General features: G+C 41.6%; 1 protein-coding gene across 1 annotated transcript in view; it reads left to right on the top strand.

Annotated features, from left to right (window-relative positions):
* htr4 (5-hydroxytryptamine receptor 4) overlaps positions 1 to 10,495 on the top strand; it is a 172,599-nt gene extending 162,104 nt beyond the window's left edge. Inside the window, exon 9 of the mRNA XM_080415796.1 lies at positions 9,558 to 10,495. Within this exon, the coding sequence (XP_080271922.1) occupies positions 9,558 to 9,758 (201 nt within the window). The 3' untranslated portion in view covers positions 9,759 to 10,495. The remainder of the gene's footprint in view (positions 1 to 9,557) is intronic.
* The last annotated feature ends 12,333 nt before the right edge of the window (positions 10,496 to 22,828 follow it).

Genomic DNA, 22,828 nt, shown 5'->3' with positions numbered 1-22,828 from the left:
AAATGTAGGAGAGATGAGGGATGAGAAAAGACAAAAGGAGAGTGTGTGTATGGGGTGGGGGCGGTGAAGAAAAATGTATCCTAATCACACAGGCCAGAGTGAACCACCTTTGTTTTTTGTTCATTTTTTCTCTCGGTTGTGACTGTTTTTCATCTTTTCTTTGTTTTGTAAAAGGGTAGTCAAAATAAGCTATGGCTTCAGCCTATACCTTTTTGGTCAGAAATGTGGTTATTGCCCGGACGGCTTGCGTAGCGTCCCGGGCACCTAGGCTCAGTGTAGCCTGACAGCGCATTGCGGGTTTGAGTCCCGATCCCGACGGCCTTTGCGGCCTTGATGTCACTCCCCATCTGTACGCATTTCCTGTCAAAATACTGTCCTATCAATAAAGGCATAAAAAGCCCCCCCCCCAAAGAATGGGGCTGATGGGGTTCAGAAAGGGGAACAAGATGGAAGGAATTTTAATTGGAACTTTGGATGGGCTGTAAATCAGTCTTGCACATCCAATGCACAATGGAAGTTTACATTGTCTCAGAGAATGATGAACACCATCTGAGCATTTTCCCCCCCCCCAGCCCATCCAGAAAATGTTTGAGGGGTATGGAGTTGTATGCACCCAGTAGAAAGCTCACGAGCCTCAACTCCATTGCAGGAACTGGCAGCACACTTTAAGAGGTTGGCTCCACGCTGTGCTGGAACATCAACAGTGGCACTTTGCCCAAATGCATTCCAGCCCCGACGCCGGCGCGTGCAGAGATTAAATCCTGCTTCATCCATCTATGTGATGTCATGCTGCTCTGCTCCAGCATCAATGTCCATCATGCGCCGAAATATAAAACACATGAGCATTACCAAGATAAAAATAGACCAATATTTTACTGTATAATAATAACATGGTTATTTCTCATGTCCGCGGGGACGTCCGGGTGCGTCCCAGATTTTATGTCTGCGCATGCTTTGTGTGCCACAAGTGCACTGACTGCGTGCGAGAAAAGAAATGCGGTATATAACCTATGCTCTGTTTGAGGAGATGCCGAGAGGAGACGTCACTACCCACTGTATCATATCAGGACTTGAAATTGTCTTAAATGGAATACAAACACAACAGAATAAAAACCTGAATAGAAAAATACTTCTCGAAGCTTTGCTGATGGAATTTATTAGCATCTGAGGACTTTAGAGAACGCAGGAATGAACAGAAATAATGCCACAAGGTAGAGTTAATTAGGACAGTAGATCTCTTCTCATGAATCCTTCAGATGCCTAGAAGAAGGTCATTAGATTGTACCTTGTATCGATTTCAGCCCGTGTTGCTCTTGCTCTTGAGCGCGTGCACGTCTGCACGACACAAATTGTAGTACAATCACAACAACGTTATGTCCACTGTCCACAGACCCTTCTTAACTTAAATAATTTTAAAATGTTCTATGTGCAACTTCAGAACAACTGAGCTCAAACAAAGCACTGGAGCATTCGATTTGCTTCAAGGATTTAATAAGGTGCAAACAGACATGCATTTAGATTAATTTTCAACACACTGCATCTTCTTCAGAGTCAAAAGGCTTTTGCCGTGAAGCAAATTGAGTGTTCCAGTCCTTTCTTTGGGTGCTCTTGTTCTTTATTGCTATACGCATACCTGAACATAGTCACCCTCAAAGTGAGTAAATTTGTTTCATTGTGATTTGGTGCTTTTTCTCATTTCACCCAATTGTTAGGCTGATGTTTTGGAAGATTCCATTATCGGTTAGAATCTGTTGCTGTATTTATTTTATTTGTTTAAACTTTTCTACTAGTTCCCTCTCCTGCTGGGCATAGAGAAGACATCCTTGTCCTCCATCTGGTAGAGCTCAGTTCTAAAGTACAGTAAAGATAACAATGACAACAAAGATAATTCACATCCACACTTTAGTATCAATTTTACAAAATACTGTTATTTCAGTGTACTGTTACTGTTTACTGTACAGTAAATTACACATTGACTTACTGATTGTCTCTCTTAAACACTTTGAACCTGGTATCCCTATTTTATGTATGCTAATGAATATATCATCCTTTGGTCACCACATGGGAGTGAAAACACTTATTTTTGTTGTTGTTGGGGTGGATAGGTTTAGGTTATCATTAAAAACTCCATCTGTCTCTTCCCAACCCAAGACATTTTCTAGTGAGAGAGAGAAAGATAGTGGAGGTCCACTGCCCTTTTATACGGAGCGTGTCGGAGTGTGTCTTGACTGATGCCCTCTTATCGTCGAACCAAGTTTTAAGTTCCAGCAATAAAGAATAGCAGAATCAGAAAGCGAAACGGTGGCCTCATATGAACCATGAGAACCGCATCAGCGTGGAAATCATTGCCGTCTGCCTGAAACTAAGCTAAAAAACTGCAGATTGTATCGTGGCAGAGGCAAGGGGAGGGATGTTTAATGTCGATTGAACGATCTAATCCCAAACAGTACAGCAATATAACTTGCTATCAGTCTGTCTCTCTCTGTTTCTTTCTCCCTCCTTCTGTTTGCCTTGCTCGGACTGCCTTTCTGTAGCCTTGGCTGAATTCCCCCATAATGCACCCTGATGGGGGAGAAAGAAAGGAAAAGTAACTGCTGGAGTTTTGATCCTAGGTTCTTTCTCTCTCTCTCTCTCTCTCTCTCTCTCTCTCTCTCTCTCTCTCTCTCTCTCTCTCTCTCTCTCTCTCTCTCTCTCTCTCTCTCTCTCCCTCTCTCTCTCTCTCTCTCCCTCTCCCGACTTTTGTTTACCAGCTCTGAACTATTAAGTTATTCCCAGTGATGAATTGGTGCCCTATCAGAACAATAGGCTACAACTCTACTTCTTTTTTTTTAAATGATGCAATTATGTTTTGGATCCTCTACCTGAGTTATTGCGCAGTATAATTTATCCTGATGATGATGATGATGATGTAATCTCATAACGACAATGCCAAACTGTAAACTTTTCTAGCTCTGTGGAAGAGGGAATGAACCTTTTCTCATAGGTTAGAACATTTGTAAATGGTTAAATATGAACTGGATGAAGGCATAGAACAAAACAGAACAGAACATCTTGTTCTGTTTTGGTATTCCTTCGTCCCCTTTTATTTTTTACGAACTCTGCTTTTGTACCCAGTACTCCTTTTTACACATCTTTGCTACTGACAGGTGGCAGATGTTAATTTTACACTCGCTGAGTTAGATTAACACATTATGGACCACGTAATACTACTAATACTGCTGACCCTTTTCCAATGCATACCGTTTGTTTCATGTGCTGTTTTCCATTTATTTCAGTACAGTATGATACTCAACTGGTAGGGATTTGCAACTTTCTTCAGATCGGTAACCCAATGCACTAAATTGTATTGCATTTCTTTGTCAAAGATACCTTATCACTGGGTTTTACTGTATTTTGAAGTGTGGACGGATTTGAAAAATCTTGCTGAAAATAGTCCCTGGAGAGAAGATTGATTTAGTTTAGAGTTGCAAGCAGTTGCATTGGTGTGGACTGGCCTTTAGTTACTGGACAAAATGTAAATGTAAACAAACATATGATACGAAGATACATTTTTCCTTTTTCTTTTTTCTTTTCTTTTCCAGTCCACCAAACACACAGATGAAAACCATACAGAATGAAAGCCATCCATTGAAGTGAGACTCCTAGAGAGTGTGCAATCTGCTGGTCTTTAGATAAAGCCAGTCAGCAAAGCATAGCAGGGAGGCCCCTTTAGGATTTGTTCAGAGGAGTAGTAGATCTGGAGGCTTACAGTACATCTGAACCACTAACAGGCCCCACAGAAAAGATGTTGCTTAGGGCTGCAACTAGCCATTATTTTCTTAGTGATTATTCACTCGTTAACTTTTTAGATTAATCGAATAATTAAGAAGGGTGCAGGTTTTTTTAATAGTATATCAACGAATCAACAAGAAAATATTCAAAATAGTTTCTATAATAAACTAAACCGATTAGTCTGATTAACCACTTAATACTTTGTCGTACAATTAGGCAGCGCAAAAAAAAAGTAAAGGAAATTGTGATGTATTTTACCCTGCTGTATCTACAGTACTTTCTCTTGCTCTGTAACTGTATCTTAACTGCTGTGCTGCCTCTGACAACTGAATTTCCCCCGGGGATCATCTTATCTTCAATAGCAAAATTATCCCATCCACAAGCTCACTATGCGTCCCATCATGATACGTTGTGAGCTTGTAGATCTGCTTTTTTTTTTTACAATTTTCACCTACTAGTATAATGACAAGAAAATAATACATTTATATTTTACGAAACATGCATCTCAAGGGGCTTATCCTCTAGTGAAATTTAGACTGATGCAAGGTTCTCGCTTGGCCTGTGATCCTAGTTTACTGAGGCACTATACTGTCTCTGCATTTGACGTATGTCACTCTGGATCATCATCATCATCATCATCATCATCATAACCTTTATTTATGCTCGGAAATACAATTGAGGGGCAGGCCCTCATTTTCAATGTAGCCCGAGACAACAACACAGAACACAACACTCAACAGGCAGAGTCATTCACATCACATCACATACAGCAACATCAAATGCATGAATCAGAAGACAGAAAACACTCAAAAACTAAAAACAGATAAACAAAATTTAAACAAAGCTGTTACAATCTTGAACAAAGGTGTTGGAAACCATTGCCCTGAATTGACCCAAAGAACTGGCTTTTAATGATTCCTGGAGCTCATTCCAAGCAGATGGAGCACTGATAGAGAACGCTGCCTTGCCTAGCTACTATGTATGAGCATGAGGAACCGTGAGCATCAGGAAGTCACTCGAGCGAGATAAGAGCGTCTGCTAAATGCCTAAATTGTAAATTGTACTTGTGTCTAGCCCATTCAGACCTGAGGCCGATTCTAAAAACGCCTTCTAAAAAGTTTTCTGAAAAACTTCAAATATTTACTCAAAAATGACAAAAAAATTATGTTGATTCAGTGACTTATTTTTACAGGCTAAATAATATGGGAGCAGGGCATACGATCTGGTGCCAGGCAGTTATTGTGCATGGTTGTTGGATTTAAACATCTGATCCAACATGCCTGCTGGCAGATGGAGAGGGGCAGAGGATGGATGTCCATTTAATGTGGTCAGGAATCAGTGGCGTAACTGAGGGACAGCAAGTGATGCGGTGCGGGGGGGCCACCAGAAAAAAAGAAAAAAGTTGATTTATATTGGTCAAATATAACCGAATTAGACCCGAAATTGTGCACGCACATGCACGCGCGCGTACGTGGGCCTCACGTGAAACTCCCGCGGGGAGGCCCCGCGATTCTGCGTTACGCCACTGTCAGGAATGAAGGACAGGATGAGAGAGAGGGGGGCAGAATTGTACAGGATGGCAAGGGTCATTTTAGCTAACCTGTATCCAACACATCAGCAGTGAAATGATCCAGGTCCGAGGAGCGGGGCTTGTACCCATGGAGGTTGTTGGTTCAACTTTGTTGGCCCGATCAACGAACCTGTTCGGCTTTCACCTCTCGTTGTCGAAACAATTCAGCTTTCAGTGACAGCGACCCGGAGCATGGATGTACAGTATGCTCCAGGCTGGTTGAAAAGGCTAGAACAAAGATCATAGATATGCACGGTTTCAACGGTGATGTCACTAGTGTCATGTGACAGTGTGACGGAAGTGTTTCAGACTTAACGTTGGCTGTGCAGTCTGCAGTGGTGTATCAAAGACCATCAGCACACAATGCTTTGATTGAATTGACACTATAAAACATTGGGCGGTAGAACAAATGTATGTTTTAACAATTGGTTGCGCATTTTACCCCCAAAGCTGACGATTATTCAAAGCGTGATTATTTATTTGACAGCCCTGCCGTGTACATAGAGTAAAACAGAATAGGGATGCTAGGGTTCATGTGGTTACTATTATTTTAAGGGATCTTTTTGAAATGCTGTTTTGTTTTCTCAACTGTGTTTGTGAAATGTATTTCCTGAAATGCTCTTCTGTTTTGTGAAATGTTTTGTTGACCCTCAGGGCCACCATAGTTTTGTTAAGATGTTGTTTATTTCAAAAGAGACGGGCCTGGATTTCAAAATGGCAGCTTAAGCAATGCATATGTTTACTGTAATATACACACAGCAGGCTACATTCAGGCTGAAATTCTCATTTATTCTTTGGGCTGTAAACCTGCTCAGCTGTAACTGATAAACTCACCACCCCAGGCCTGGTCATTTGCAGCATTTTTCATTTTCATTTCATATGCCCTGAGGCCTTTTCAGTATTTATTTATTCGACTAGCACATACTAGCTTTACCATGAACTGTTCATGGTAAAGCTATTCGGAACACGAACCAAATATCCCATTCAGGTCAAATAAATTTGAATAATGGTTGAGCAGGTCAGTGGATAGAGGTCAGAGGCAGTCATACTGTGTCTTAAACACACACACACACACACACACACACACACACACACACACACACACACACACACACACACACACACACACACACACACACACACACATGCACAGGGTTAAATACCACAAGATGTAAGCAATTTTGGGTTCTGCTCGAGTGAAAGATTGTAGCATGTTTCCCTTTGAAAAGCCTCTTACCATTACAGGCTTTCTGAGCGTAGGTAAATGTCATGGTTAATTTGTCAGCAGGAATTGTCTTTGGTCAGGGTGTTTGCATAAACAGCTCTTAATGGTTTTAGTCCGTATACAGACCTGTAGTTGCGGTTCGGAGGCCACACGTACACACACACGCCCGCACGCACACGCACACACACACACACACACACACACACACACACACACACACACACACACACACACACACACACACACACAAACATAGGACTACTACTGTATGCCACAGCCAAGCATTCCCCTCTTTCAAATGTAATTAGGGCCAGACTATACAAGCATGTCGTATCATGACTGCCAAATGGCTTTCTCTTTTATACTTTAAGAAAGTCTTTACGGCTCATGAAAATAGCTGTGTTACATTTTGTAATGGCAGTAACATCACATGTTTATTCTTTTAGCACAAATTACATATCATTGGATTTAAAGATCCCTCTTTGTCACATGTGTTTGTTTTTTACATTTTCTTTGTCAACTTATACTGTAATTGCTGGGCTGAATTAGTTAATGTGTCGGAGCTAAATTATATATAGCTACATTAAATGATTGAACTTAACATATTAGCTGAGTGTCATACAGTATATGCCTCTTTGGTTTTTACGTAAAGAATTGCTGTTTTTTCACCCTCCATTGGCACCACATGTTGTTTCATCAACATGGAATAGCTTTTCTGATTGAATTAGCTGAACATCTGAAATTCATTTACCACACAATCATCATGCCGTAGAAACCTTGTAACCTTGTGCAAATTGAAATTTAAGTGAATTCAATTCAGTCATTTGAAAGAACATGTGTTTTTACATTCGGTACATGCACAATAATGTCATTTTTGCCCACATCCACGGCCTGTAGGTTTTACATTGAAGTGTAAACCACTAAAGCAGATCCCATTAATAGCCCTTTTTATATGGTCAGGTTACAGTCTCTGTGTCTGTCTCTGCTATTAGCCTTTTATGATCTCTTATTCACGTGCCACTTACGTCTCGTAAGAGATGTCACAAGGCGGTCAGCTTTGACAGCATCTCTCCATCACCCTCCCACGCCAAGGCTGCACAATAGCTTTTCCACAATGTACTTTATGCATTAATGACTCTATTTCATCAAGGGAATGCTATGAAGGCTTTGATTAAGTGAATTATGAGTTTACAACACTGCAGTGCATTGGGTCAAGAATAGGTTGGTCCAAAGGTTGCCTCATTTTAAGATTATCGTCATTTCTCTCACTTGAAGAGAAGTGCAGATATATAATGTTTAGCCAGAGGTCTTGGTCCTGTATAAGTAAGGTAAGGTACATTTTATGGCCTCTCAAAACAAGAGTTAAAATTTTGGGCAGAAGGCAAACACAGCTACAAGATAAAGTGCTTGCAAAACAAATGTGTTTCAGCCGCTTTTAAAATGATTGCCAGGGGAGGGTGATTCCAAAGATTAGGGGCTACTGTGAAGGCTTGGTCACCCTTAGTTTTTAGCCTAGATTGTTGGACAGTTAGAAGACATGAGTGGTCTCATGTGTCCTGATAGCACAGTAATTCAGATAAGTAATGTTGGGCCAGCCCATGAGGTGATTTTAATGCGATTAAAATAATTTTGCAATCAATGGGAAGCCAGTGTAATGCAGCAAGTACTGGTGTATTGTGTGACCGGCGTTGTGTGTTAAGATTCTGGTCGCCACATTTTGATCTAACTAGAGTGGTGATACAGAGGAGCAAGTCAGGATGGTGAACAGTGAATTACAGTAGTCAAGATGGGAGGAAACAAAAACCTCAATGATTAGTTTTTATATATCTTGAGATGTTAATAAGGATTTAATTATGACAATGTTTCTTGGTTGAAAGAAACAGGATTGTACAACTTTCAGTATACGGTATTAAAAGTTAAAGCCTCACTATGTAACTTTTTTTTTATGAATACAATTTAATTTGGTAGAGTATGTTAATAAAATATAACTTGTACAATTGGGGTGGCTGTATTTTGATTCCATGCCCTTCTATTGAGACATTTAGATCGTGTCAAAGGTCATGTCTCACCTAGACACAGGATCTGACACGAATTTGGACCTGATGGTCAAGTTTAAATTTATCCCCAAGCAAGCTATATTAACTCAATGGTAAAAAATGTCAGCACTTAAGCGGGAAACCAGGTAGAAGAGGAAAGTTACATAGTGCTGCTTTAATGTGTTCTTCATGTGTTGGTCAAGCTCCTAGTTTTTTTTTATTTATGCTTGAGTATCATCACTAGTAGACCAATATCAGGGCTTGTAATGAGGACTTCGTTTTTTTGTCCGGACTGTGTTGAAGAAAGTATTGTGGCATGCAATCCTTGAAAGTGTAAAAAGTGACCTGGATAGCACTCTGGATTTTAATGTATTTCATACATATAGGCAGACCCTTGGCTTTTTTTTGCCTTTCAAGTGGCTGTTGCAGGAGGTTAATTGAACACTCAGCTGAAGTTCACTCACCTTGTTCTCCTTTTCCTCTCTTTATCTCTGCCCCCTCTCTCTCTCTCTCTCTCTCTCTCGCACACACGCACGCACGCACGCACGCACGCACGCACGCACGCACGCACGCACGCACGCACGCACGCACTCACACTCACACTCACACTCACACTCACACTCACACTCACACTCACACACACACATACACACACACACCTCTCTCTCTTCCTTATCACTTATGGCCATTGACAACGCTTGCACTTTTACCCCAAAACAGGTTCATATTCTGCCACCAACCCTGTGCTTGCTCTACTCTTTAATTTGTGCAGAAATGTCCACTTGTTTTATATTTTGTATGTATTTCCTACATGCACAGTAGTTTTCCTGTGTATGAAATTAGCTGCACACGTAAAGTTTCATTTGACTGCACTTGACCAACCTCTCTCTCTCTCTCTCTCTCTCTCTCTCTCTCTCTCTCTCTCTCTTTCTGTCTGTCTCTCTCTGTCATCCAGGTATTCTGTGCTTCACAACGGGAAACACCCGGAACAGGAGAAGGTATGTCTGCAGACCGACACAGAGTCCCACGAGTCCTGCTTATGACAGCCCTCCAACTCCTCCGTCTCGTCTCCCAACAACCACCATCGCCATCAATGCACGCCACAACTGCACGTGGACGGAAATGCACCGCAGCCTGGCCTGACGTCCAGGACTGAAATTCCTGCAAACCAAACGCATTCAAAACTCTGTCTGGAGACCCTGGACACCTAACTTTATGACTGTGTCCCAAAGTCTGCAAACCAGAAATGTGGGCAAAACTTCATTACCGGCGCTCAAAAAGGGTCTGGTGTCCAAAGCTGGCTTCTGAAACTCACCCAGAATGGCCATAGAAGGACAAGCAAGGAGCAGCAGGAGGACACAGGGACGCTGATTTTGGCTCTCTGTCTGATCTAGCCTTGGAATGGTGGCAGTTGTAAAATGTCCCCTTCCCTTCTGTGATGCAGCCCCACAGAGATGGAGCTGGCCAGTCCAAATCAGAAATTGGAGTGTCCAGTGGATCAGCAGTTCTGACGTACAGACCTGTTGGGTTTGTTGGCCCTGTGTTTGATTGATATCCCAGTCGGATGTCCTTGGGAGAGTGTGGCGATTGTCTTTGCTGCCATCAGGGATAGTGGTGGAGCGTCAACGTGAGTGGGTATCAAAAAGACCATCTCTGTGTTTAACAGTCAAAGCAGGGGGATGTGATTACCGACTGTCTGGAGGTGAATGACGTTGCCAAAGTTATTTGTCCATGATGTAATATGGACCCGTTTTTTGGAAGATAACAAGACGGTCCCTGTTGTGTTTGTTTTGTTTGTTTTGTTGTTTTCCGATGCTCAATGAAGCAAAAAAAAAGGAATATAGATTTTCAGATTTCCTTTTATAAAGATGTCCTTCACAAAACTATAGTGTTATAATTTTGCCAAAATGTACTTTTCAAATAAGCTTTATTGATCAAAGGAGTCAGTGCTTAATGCACACATTATTCTCCAACACTGCATTTCAATAAGCCCCCCCCCCTCCCCCTTAAGTGTCTTAGCCTTTACTCACAGTCACAACCTAAATAACAGAACACGTCCCATGTCTCTTTGTGAAGTTTTGTGAGCTTCACTAAGTCTCTAAAAGTAAGCCGAAAGAAGGAAGGGAAGTCAGAAAGGCTTGACCTCAGCCTTTAAAGTGCATTACCATGGATTTGACACAATCAGCACCCCACTACATGCATCTATTTTGTGTGTGTGTGTGTGTGTGTGTGTGTGTGTGTGTGTGTGTGTGTGTGTGTGTGTGTGTGTGTGTGTGTGTGTGTGTGTGTGTGTGTGTGTGTGTGTGTGTGTGTGTGTGTGTGTGTGTGTGTGTGTGTGTGTGTGTGTGTGTGTGTGCGTGCATGTGTGAGCTTATTTAACTACAGTACCCACATGGGGGCCAACATAACCCATAAGAATACCTGTGAGATTGTATGTGTGTACAATATGCCAGCATACCTTAAGAGTTAATGAGGTTGTGACTCTCAACCTGTGGGCTGGGGGACCACTGGTTGGCCGTGAGGGTGTTACAAGTGGGCCCCCAAATAATTGCCAAAACACTAAGATTGTAATGATAACATTCATATAAAAGAATAATGTAAAAAGAAAAGACAAATATATATTTTTTCTTTAAGACCTTAAAAAAATGAGTTTTCTTTGTGATACCAATAAATAGGAACTATAAGTATACTATTTTAGTTCCATTCGTCCAAGCCGGAAGTCAATCGATTGATTGACTTCTAAAATAAACATGCTCTGAAAATGCCGTGGCCCACCCATGTGAACACTTCGCTGCGATTCTGAGATCAAGTTCAAGTAGGCCGTGATTTGTAAAAGGTTGAGAACCACTGACTTATTCCACACCGCACTCTTTCCAAAAGCCATCGTGACATTCCTGTTTTCCCCATAGTGTCTTCATCCTGGAGGCAGGATCAGAAAATGGGCTGGAACTCTCTCTGATTGTTTGCATTCATAAACCATCTTTAAACTCTAAGGACATCGTTGAGATGCAGATAGTAGAACACTCGAGCCAAGGTTCACCTGTAGCCGCAAACAATGTCCTTTTCACTTAAGTCTGAAATAACCTCGGATTCCTTTCCTCTGTGTAGAGCCCAGCCATCCATGGCCCCAAGCATTGAAGTTAATTCAAAAGGCAACAGGCCTTCAAATGCTGCGGTTCCTGGCAAGAGATGAATTACTGACCATGAAACACTATGATGATAGAACACTCCACAGAGAAGATTAATACTGCAGATGCTTTTCAAAATGTCCTCCTGTCTTCTGTGCTCAGTCCAAATGGCAGTTTGCCTAACTCGGCTTTCTTTTTGTTCAATCGCTTTATCAATTTTTTATAGAGCACACGGCATGGCAGCATGTTAAAATACTGTCCAGTGGGTTTCACAAAAGTACAAATAAAAGCACGCCAGCAGCAAGGTAGTGAGCAGAAGTCCTCTGGCCAAAGCTTTTTTTTTTACATGGTTTGCATAGGAAGAAGAACAGTCCTTTCAAATCAACTAATCAGCAAACCATGGCTTTGAACTGATGCACCAGCATGAAAAGACCAAAAAGAGTGCTCCCCGGGCAGCTTGCTGTGTCACATACTCACTCATTGGTTCTGGTGACACTTCCACCCAGATACACAATCCATGGCAACAATCCTCACAATAGTACTAGACAAATAGATAACCGGCACATAATTCAAGGGCAAGGGTTTGGGCGCTCAGTCAAACACAGACTGTGTGTGTGTGTGTGTGTGTGTGTGTGTGTGTGTGTGTGTGTGTGTGTGTGTGTGTGTGTGTGTGTGTGTGTGTGTGTGTGTGTGTGTGTGTGTGTGTGTGTGTGTGTGTGTGTGTGTGTGTGTGTGTGTGTGTATTTGTAACTCCTAGACAAACCAATCCATGTTCGCAAGTATGAATACGTTGAAGCCCAAGGTGCAGTGCTGTTGCTTCACACATGCACCATTGCAGCTCATCATGACTGTCCTGAATTTGGCCTTGTACTGTACATGCCCACTGTGGCTTGCTGGCCAGCGCCGTGGGAAATACAGATAGTCCATCAGATGTTCTGTCTCTTTCCCCTCAGCTCGAAGAGCCATGAGGAGGAGGAGTGGGGTATTTTTTCTCACAGAAAGTGACAAGCCTTTCCATTATACTGAATTACTGTGCATGGAGTACATGTTGACAAGCACTCACATAGGCCTTTTGAGGAGCGAGAGTTTCCTGTTTCACTGATCTCTGCGGAGATATTTAAGGGTACAAATTACAGTTTTCGGCACCAACTGACAGTACTGTAGGAGAATATACGTAAATGTAGGTGAAGTAATTCCCTATATTTCATGATACAACGATGAAAGTATATTATATTTGTCCTTTTTTTGTTCCTATGTTTCCTTTTTCTAAGCGATTCCTTCAAACTGTGACCTCTTCCATAATTGAAGCACTAGCACTTTTTTGTGATTTAATGAAGGTAAATTCAGCGATGGGATGTGAATTACAGACTTTGTGAGAGATGTGTTATGTGTTATTAATATGTATAAGATCAAAGGTATAACTGTAGGGCATAATTATTTGTGCTGAAGTTTATGGTCTGTTTAGGAACCAATGTCATATTCAAGTATAAGAGAGTATTTATTCTCAGCTGTTATTTCCAGTGCTCTAAAGATTATAATTAATGAGATTTGAAGTTACTTGGTCTTTATTTTCCCATTTGGAATTAAATTCTGAGTGTACAAAATATTAGAATCATCTTGCAATTGTTGGAAGTTGCACCCTTTTGCAAGACCTATGTCTTATAGTCCTCTCAAGTATGACAGACCCAAATTATTCTTCAAGCTGGTATTTCCACTCTACTTCTGCCCTTCACAACTGAGGTGCATTTAATAAATGAACTTGCTCTGGGCCATTCACACGGCAGGTGATCCTGATGTTTTGTACCCTCTGTATAATCATTAGATTGAGCTCAAGTCCAAAATGTGTGTTTCATTTTGTTTTTATACTCCAATTGTAATGCAAATTGGATCATGAATTATTTATAATGGAAGATGTTTCCAAATGTTTTCAAATGTTCATATGTGTTTCTCTCCATCTCTGCACAGCCTATACGACAGCAAATGGCTTGAAGCCTAAAACTATATTTTGTCTCCTTTTGTTTTCATTTAAAATCTGCCCAATGTATATTAAAAAGAAAATGTAAATAATATGTTATATATTTTTATGGGGAAAGGGTTTAACAGTATCTTATCCCCTCTTGGTTTCCCTCTGTTCTTCAGGCTAACACCTTTTACTGACACACTTTCATTAATGTAAGGACAGAAGGCAAAGGAAAGATTTAAAATATGCGCTGTACCACACAGCTGTGCCAAGTCCTTAAAATCGGCAGTTTAAGCCTCAATAAGCAATCATGTCCATATTGTCAGTAAACCTTAGAAGCATTGATTTCTTTGAAGATAACAGTGTCGTTAGATTTTCCACTCTGTGACTATAAAAGGATGCAGACCCTGTGCCCTGGTTAGGAATAATTTTTTTCGTTGTTTATTTTTTTTTACTTTGTGAACCTCATAATGTGCACTTGCCACATACTCCCATGGGTACCATTTCTATTACATCTGGGTAGCCTGGAACCTTTACCATTGGGCAGTGTGTATTTTTGGTGCGGCTGTGTGCACGCTTGTGTGTGCAATGTTATAAATGTAAAGGATAGACAAAGAGAGTGTGAAACACCATTTTTTAAAACTATTACAATGACTACAGCACAAAGGCAAAGTATGCTTTTTTGGGGGGGGGCAAGAATATATATTTCAAGAATCAAATGCACTGCCTGTATAATGTAGGATTGAGAACTCATTGATCCCAAATTGGACAAGCATTCAACCAAGTGAAATATATTTTTGTGTCTTTTATTACTTCATGATGCTAGAGCATTCTGCCCTCCTGTGAGGGTCTGATTTAAGATGGCTGAATCATCCTCATTGGTTCATTAGTTAATTTCTGAACGGAACCTGTCCATCACTCATTGGACGGAGTTGCTGCTCAGACTACAGAAGGAGACCTCTGAGGAGGCGGGGTCAGATGAGAGAACTGAGAGTTATTTTTGCCTTGAGCTGCCTAGACAGATTTATTCAGGTCCCTGTTGTCAATTTTTCAAAAGGGTCTTGATGTTTGGAATGTCAAAAGATTGTATTGTGCAATCAATTACACTTGTCACTGCCTTGTCACTGTCATTTTCAAATTGCATTTATATAATTTTTTTCCCATTTGTCTCAAGCTCATAAATTAAGTCGCAGTCTATGAAGAGGATTCTGGAAAACATTCAGGTGCAGCTAGAGGCATGAAGGCCCAGAGGTTGTTGTTTTTTTGTGTGTGTGGTGCAGCGAAAGGTATCTATCTCTGTCTGCACAAAAATAGACCAATTACAGCGATCCAAAAGCTTTGCCAAATACGGCTCACCTCATAATTCTACGTGCATAATAGCAAACCACAAGGCCAATCTCCGTAGCATGTGATCAACATTAGCAAAGCTCACTTTAGCACGTTAGCAATCACTGGTGCTTTGTTCACAAACTGCACACCTTATATGGCATATAAGGTGTGCAGTTTGTGAACAAAGCATACAATATATGCTAACATATTATCCATAGCTACAGGTTGCACAGGGAAACCACACCATTATTAGACTCTTGTCATATTAATATAAAACATTTATTAATAGGCATTAGGCAATGTCTTTAAATGCATTCTGTAACAATTGGTCCCTCAGAATAAAGCATGCCCATGGTCCTATCTCATATCTATGTCACTGGGTAGGGCATGACAGCCGTGCTGGTTAATGTTCCAATCCCAGTAGGACCAGCCATTCTCAAAATGTAATTCTGTCTGTAGCAAAGTCACATGGTTAGATAAAAGCCTTCACTGCATGACATGTGTCCTCTATTAGCATCTATCAACCCCGTGGCTCTCCCCGCAGTGTAACATTCTCATTCATCTTAGACATCTGAATCAGAAACCGTGGCCATTAGTGGCATTCTGAGACTGGTTGTGAGGTACTTTGTAGACTACTTGAGGTCCTTTAACCTTTCATTTTATAGCCCACATACACAGAACAGCCGTTGGTACTGAAATGCAAATACTCAAATTTTGACTGGTGGAATGACTGCTTTTGATTTTGGAGCATTCACTTTTTTTGGCAGTAGGCCTAAAGAATGACACTTCTAATGCAGGATAGGTGCAGCATAATGGCCCAATATGCATGGGACTTACTGTACCTGTATACTATGGAAGTTTAACGTGTAATCCTTAGTTGCATTCAACATCATTTCTGTCCTTTCTGTCACTCCCTCATTGTCATCCCAGGCTTTTTTTAAGCATCTATTCATTTACAGCTGCAGCTTACAGCATGAATGTGTACAGTATGTACAGAATAATTCCAAACATACTGTCAAAATTAAACAAAAAGACAGCTTTTGTAAAAGAAAAAAAGAAATGCAAATAAACTCCTCAGTATTTATTTTGTTGGACTAAAATGGGTATTTTCATGTAAAAGTTTAACTTACAAAATACAGGCTTCCCTCGCAGGGAGCTGAAATGTGTATTACTTTGTTTCTGTTGCTATGTGACAGTTCTGATGAAGGCTAATTAATGATTAAAGAGGTGTCAATAATCCCAGTGTCATGTCTCCTTGTGGCACGCACCCACAGCCTCAATAACGGCATGCATGCTTGCAGTGGTGGAAGAAGTACTCAAAGTACAGTAGCAATACAGCAATGTAGAACTACTCTGTTAGAAGTAAAAGTTCAGTATTCAAAATTTACTTGAGTAAAAGTACAAAAGTATTAGCATCAAAATGTACTTAAAGTACCAAAAGTAAAAGTACTCGTGCAGAATGTTTCCAAATTTAGAAAACTATTTTTGAAAATACAAAATCTACAAGCTCGCAACGTGTCGCATCGCAAAAGTACCTACTTAGTTACTTTCCACCACTGCATGCTTGTCACGCCGGTGAAAAGTTTCCGAAAGGTCTTCAGAGTCACCAGGGGCGTGGCAAAAATATATATATATACAGAAATACAAACTATTCGACACCGAATGTTTTGCATCAAAACTATTCTTATAGTTGATCTCCCATTCATACAGGTTAAGAGATCTGGTGTAGACGGCAAAAAAGTGGTCCAAGTAGAGTTGTAACTCAGGTCCGTTTTACTAAGAATAGAGGGTTTACAGCGGCACTATGTAACTTTTCTTTAATGAATAATTTTGCTCAATCTGTATGGTCTGTATGTCTCCCTGCCCTTCTATTGAGACTTTTAGATCATGTCAAAGGTCATGTCTCACCTAGACACAGGATCTGACATGAATTCTGACCTGAAGGTCAAGATTCAATTTATCCCCAGAGCAAGCAGGCCGGCTCTATCAGCTCAAATGGTAAAAAATATCAGCGCAGGAAACCGGGTTCAAATCCGGGGTAGAAGAGGAAAGTTACATAGTGCGGCTTTAAGTCGTTAAGTTGCTTCATCACCGTGTAATATTTGCATTTGTGTGAATGTGCTCATGACACAAACAACAACAAAATTAACTAGAAAAAGTGCTCCTCGGAGCATAAGTCTCCGCCAGGTCAGGTAGATTATTGTGGCCTCCTGGTGGCGCTATAATAGGCCAATGTGAAAAGGGTGCCATTTCTTCTTAGGCCTTGCACGACAATCGGACACTGCATTCATGATTTGAGGCATTTTGTTCCAAAAATGTGTTTTGCTAAATTAGACCTGCTGGTCTACAGGCCAAGGTGAAAAGGGTGGCATTTCTTCCTCGGCCTAGTGGGAATGTGCGTGCAAAATTTCACGGAAATCGCACACTGCGTTCATGATTTGAGGAATTTTGTTCACAAGGGACCTATCCTGCAAACTTTGGAAGGCAATGTTAGCCAAGTCGGATGGAATATGAAATATCGGACACATCCATGTTGATCACATGACTATAGAGATACTGTATACCGATTTGCGTGATTTTTGGACAGAATCTGAAGGAGTAAGAGCAAAAAATGTGTATTACAAAACTCAGCCTCCTGGTGGCGCTCTAAAAGGTATATGTGAAAAATGCAGGGCAAAGGTTTTTCCTTGGCCTCTAGGGAGTGTGCGTGCAAAGTTTCACACAGATTGGTGCAGTTATAGCTAAAAATATGAATCGGCCTGTTATAGCGCCACCATGAGGCTGATGTGAACGTTTTCAAGTGGCATTTCTTCCTGGGCCAAGTGGGAATCTCTGTGGAAAATTTCACGGAAATCGCATGCTGCGTTCATGATTTGAGGCATTTTGTTCAAAATGTACCAATCCTGTAAACTTTGGAAGCCAATTTTAGCCAATCATGATGGAATATGGAAAATCAGACAGATCCGTGTTGATCACATGGCTATAGAGATACTGTGTACCGATTTGCGTGGTTTTTGGACAAAATCTGTAGGAGTAATAGCAAAAAATATGTTTTGCAAAAGTCTGCCTCATGGTGGCGCTATGACAGGCTGATCTGAAAAATGTGGGGCAGAGGTTCTTCTGTGGTATCCAGGGAGTGTGTGTGCGCAGTTTCACAGCAACCGGGCCAACGGTGGCGGAGATTAGCTGGTCACAGACAGAAGGACGGACACACACACACACGGACGGACGGACGGACGGACGGACGGACGGACGGGGGGGAAAACATACTCTCTCGCCATGCCTATCGGCCTGGCGGAGACAATTAATAGCACAAGAAAACGCCCCTGGTGTGTAATGACCATAACCACTTAAACCCAGTTGTCCTGCATTTCAGGGAGAAATCATTTGACTCTAGCCTGTACTTACTTGCTAGTGTCAACAACAGAAAAGTAATCTGGCAAAAGTAACAGACTTCGTGGAGTCGGGCACTGAACTCGACTCAAAATGTACATAAAGCCATACAGGGTCCTCCGTATGGCTGTATGTAATTCTTATGCTCCCTAGACCATTGGTTCTCAAAGTGGGGTCCGGGTAGCCCCAGGGGTCCTTGGGGGGGTACCAGGGGGTACCCAGCAAAATGTGTTGATATAGCATAATAATTTTAACCACTTCAACCATATCTTATACTTATGCTATTCAAAAATAGCAGATATATTTTGTGCAAATCTTTGAATATAAATATATATTTTAAAGTGAACATTTTTAACTCAAATCTTTTCCTCTGGGGGTCGCTGGCTCAAAACATTTTCGGATGTTGGTCCGTGGCCAAAATATATATCAATTTGGGGGTACTTGACATTAAAAACTTTGAGAACCACTGCCCTAGACCATGGTCAATCACCTTCAGAAGGAAAAGCATTGGGACTATATTTATGTCTAATGTGTATTGCATTAGAATAGAGAGCACATCACTGCACTCTAATGCAAAAGGCAATAGCTCTTAAATGTCAGGCCAAGGGAGAATGCTAGACTGAATTCAGCTTTTTTTCCTGTCAGAGATCTACTATAAATTTTTCTGTGCCTGCAAACCACTGCACTGCAAATAACGTGGGACTGCAGACTTTATACACTTTATGCAGTGTGTGTGTGTGTGCGTGTGTGCGTGTGTCTGCTACATGGCAATCTGGGAACCCAGAACCAGTGAGAAAGAAAAACAGCGCCCTCTGCTGTTTGTACTATCTCTCACTGGCTCTGGGACAATGACGACGCAGCACCTGTGCGCAAGGAAACCGGGGTTTTAGTCTGCCTTCACGCTCCACTTCCGGGTGGTGCGACTATGTTTTCATTCCCACTAACAATATTTCTACACGGAACACCAACACCACTTCTCCCAGAGAACATGGATCGTTTTGGTTATAAGCCCACTTGTTTCTATGATGAAAGAGCAAGTTAAAATGTGAATATCTTTCCGTGGTTTTGTCTGCTCCGCGGACGCTATTGTTAAATTAGTTTCGGCTTGTTTCGAGTAGGGAAGAATCAGCGGACACGTAAATCCCGCCCACTACATTTGATTGGGTAAAGCGCTGCCTGCTTCCTGATCTGAAGGCACGCCCACGCCCACACAGTGCGTACACGTTATGACGAACCTTCACGACAGATTCCAACGCAGAGCAGAATCTGTTCTTGAGAGATTAGCTACATGGTGATTGGGGGTTAGACTGGCAGTGGAGATTGGGGACACACCTGGGCCCCATCCTCAATCAACCAACCCAGCATAAGATACTGAGAAGAGCTTCACTTCAGCATTATAGCCTTCCGTCACCCTGTGCGCTGGAGTCTGGAGTGGACCCTTCTTTGTTGTCGCTACCGCACATTCCTTTTTGCTGTATCCTTATGGCTGTGTGCCACATATCTTTATGAGTCCGCTCATAATTCTGACCTCCCATTATGCCATCATCCCAGTAGTCCCACAAACATTAGGTTAGTGTGAGGATAGGTTTAGGGATAGGGTTGGGTTAGTTATAATTGGGCCAGTCCGAATAATGGTGCTTTAAAGTGTGCTTAATAAGGGAAGCTTGGTAGAAGTGTGCAGCCACTTCTTTTAATTCCCCCTTTTGACTCTGTTTATGTTTAGTTGGGGAGGTAAGATTGTTGTTTTTGTTTGAGATGATGTAGGTTAGTTCCATTTCTTTTCAGGTAGGGTGGAGTTTTTGTTTGTTGTTTTGGTTTTGGCCTTGGCTTTCCCGAAGATTTATGCTTTCTTTTGTTTCTATGAATAGATTTAGTTTTCTATTCAGTTTCTCTATTCCTAACTCTCCTTATAATAAATGTATACTTTTTTTCTGTTATTTGTTTGTGGTACTTAACACGTTTTGCCCCTTAGCATGTATGCTCATGTCTGTCTGTCTGTCTGTCTGGACATGGACTTCACAAATCCTCATTAGATGGCCATGAAAACCGATCTGTGGTTCAAACAGCATCACAGCTGTCAAAATAAAGACTGGAAGGGCAACCTGATCAATAGCCTGTATCCTAATGGGAGTCAGAGTCAGACCTATGCATTTAATAGTCAACTCAAAACACACACACACACACACACACACACACACACACACACACACACACACACACACACACACACACACACACACACACACACACACACACACACACACACACACACACACACACACACACACACACACACACACACTTGACCCTAGCCTCAGAGTTAAATATTTCACTGTGCTTAGTCTGCTTATGTATGTGCGCAAATATTCACACACACTGTGTACGTATGTGCATGTGCACACAATCAAATATGTACTGTATGTGTGTACTGTACATTCGCACATGCACTTAGACAAACGCCCACACAAGCTTGAACGACACACACACACACACACACACACACACACACACACACACACACACACACACACACACACACACACACACACACACACACACACACTTGACCCTAGCCTCAGAGTTAAATATTTCACTGTGCTTAGTCTGCTTATGTATGTGCGCAAATATTCACACACACTGTGTACGTATGTGCATGTGCACACAATCAAATATGTACTGTATGTGTGTACTGTACATTCGCACATGCACTTAGACAAACGCCCACACAAGCTTGAACGACACACACACACACACACACACACACACACACACACACACACACACACACACACACACACACACACACACACACACACACACACACACACACACACACACACACACACTTACTATGATATCAACTTTCAAGCTCTGTAAAGACATTTATGGCAGCCCAAATCTCCATGTATCCCTTTCTCAATCAATGCTGTTTATGTGTTGTTTCTCACACAATCCATATTCAAAACCATGACAAATATTGTGGCAGATCAATTTTATTAATCACGACAGGTTGGATGCCTTCACTGCTGTTTTATTTACTTGTGCATTATTCCAAAACAATAGATTTAGGCAATCAAATACCTGGTCCAAATGTGTGTAATTGATTTCAGGCACCACAGACCTGGTCTGAATAAGCAATCGCATTTGGCTCCATTTGGGGGAGATAATCATGTCTGATTCTAATTTGCTCCAGTGTGGGCAACTAGACTAATCCACTGCTGGACTGCATCTCTGTCTCGTTCAATTTGTCTCCTTCCCTGTTTTTCAATGTCCTTTCCAAATCCTGTCTGTCCCTATTCTCTCTGCTTCTCTCAGTTTTGCTCTCTGTTTCACTGTCTCCCTCAATGGCTCTCTGTCTCACTTTACCAAATGCTCTCTGTTTCTCTGTCTATGTGTATATCTACCTATCCTTCTTTCAGTCTTTTTTTTCCTGTTCCATACTTCCAGTTCCTTCTGACAGTTGTTATACGTCTGACTGTTGCTCTGTCCATTTCAAATGCTCCCCATCGATGCAGATGTGGGTCTTTGTCTGCCTGACTGGTTGTTTACTGTATGCCTCTCACTCTCTCACTCTCTCTCTCTCAGTCCTCTAAGAAGGAAGTTGTTGGTTTACTTCATGAGTGGGAAGCTTATCTCTCTCTCTCTCTCTCTCTCTCTCTCTCTCTCTCAATCTGTTCTCTCTCTTATTTCCCTGTAGCTCTGTCCTCCACGTTCTTTTCTCTCTATCGATCTTGCCCCCCCCCCCTCTCTCTTTCCTATACTGTTATGTATGTATTCTTATTTTAACGAGTGGCCCGTCAGAGATACTTTTCTCTCTCTCTGCACTGCAGAAAGAAGGGAAACGTAACTGCTGGAGTTTTGATTCAACATGTTTCTCTCTCTCTCTCTCTCTCTCTCTCTCTCTCTCTCTCTCTCTCTCTCTCTCTCTCTCTCTCTCTCTCTCTCTCTCTCTCTCAGTTAGAGCAGGTTGAGTGTTATTTAATAAACCAGCATTGCATTGTGGCTACAAATTGTGCGACTCCTTCTTCCTTTTCAACTCATTGAGTAACTATGTTAAACTCTACTGAGGCACAGTTTAAACATTTTATATGAAATTGACCACTGCATGGGCTGGTTTCCACTCTAACTTAACCACTTAAAGTACTGTCACAGAGCCAGGCAGTGCTGTGTGTTTTCAGTGTTTGTCTTTGTAGGCGTAGGTTTGGCTCCAGTTAACCACTTGGCTCACCTCTATTCCCAGTCTCCTCATTCTCGCCATGCAGCTACGCACCTGCCTGCCATCAGTTCATTAGTCTCCCAGTTTTTAAACCCGGCTCTTCACTCCACTCGTCGCAGAATACGGATGCTGGGGTTAAAGTGGTCATCTCTGTACAGTTTGTCTCAGTCCTCTGTATGGAAGTCAATAGGTCCAAAAAT

This window comes from Gymnoscopelus braueri (assembly GCF_963280865.1).
Source record: "Gymnoscopelus braueri genome assembly, chromosome: 20".
Lineage (NCBI taxonomy): Eukaryota > Metazoa > Chordata > Actinopteri > Myctophiformes > Myctophidae > Gymnoscopelus > Gymnoscopelus braueri.
Note: the sequence above shows the minus strand (reverse complement) of the source record. Positions and strands in the feature narration are given on the sequence as shown.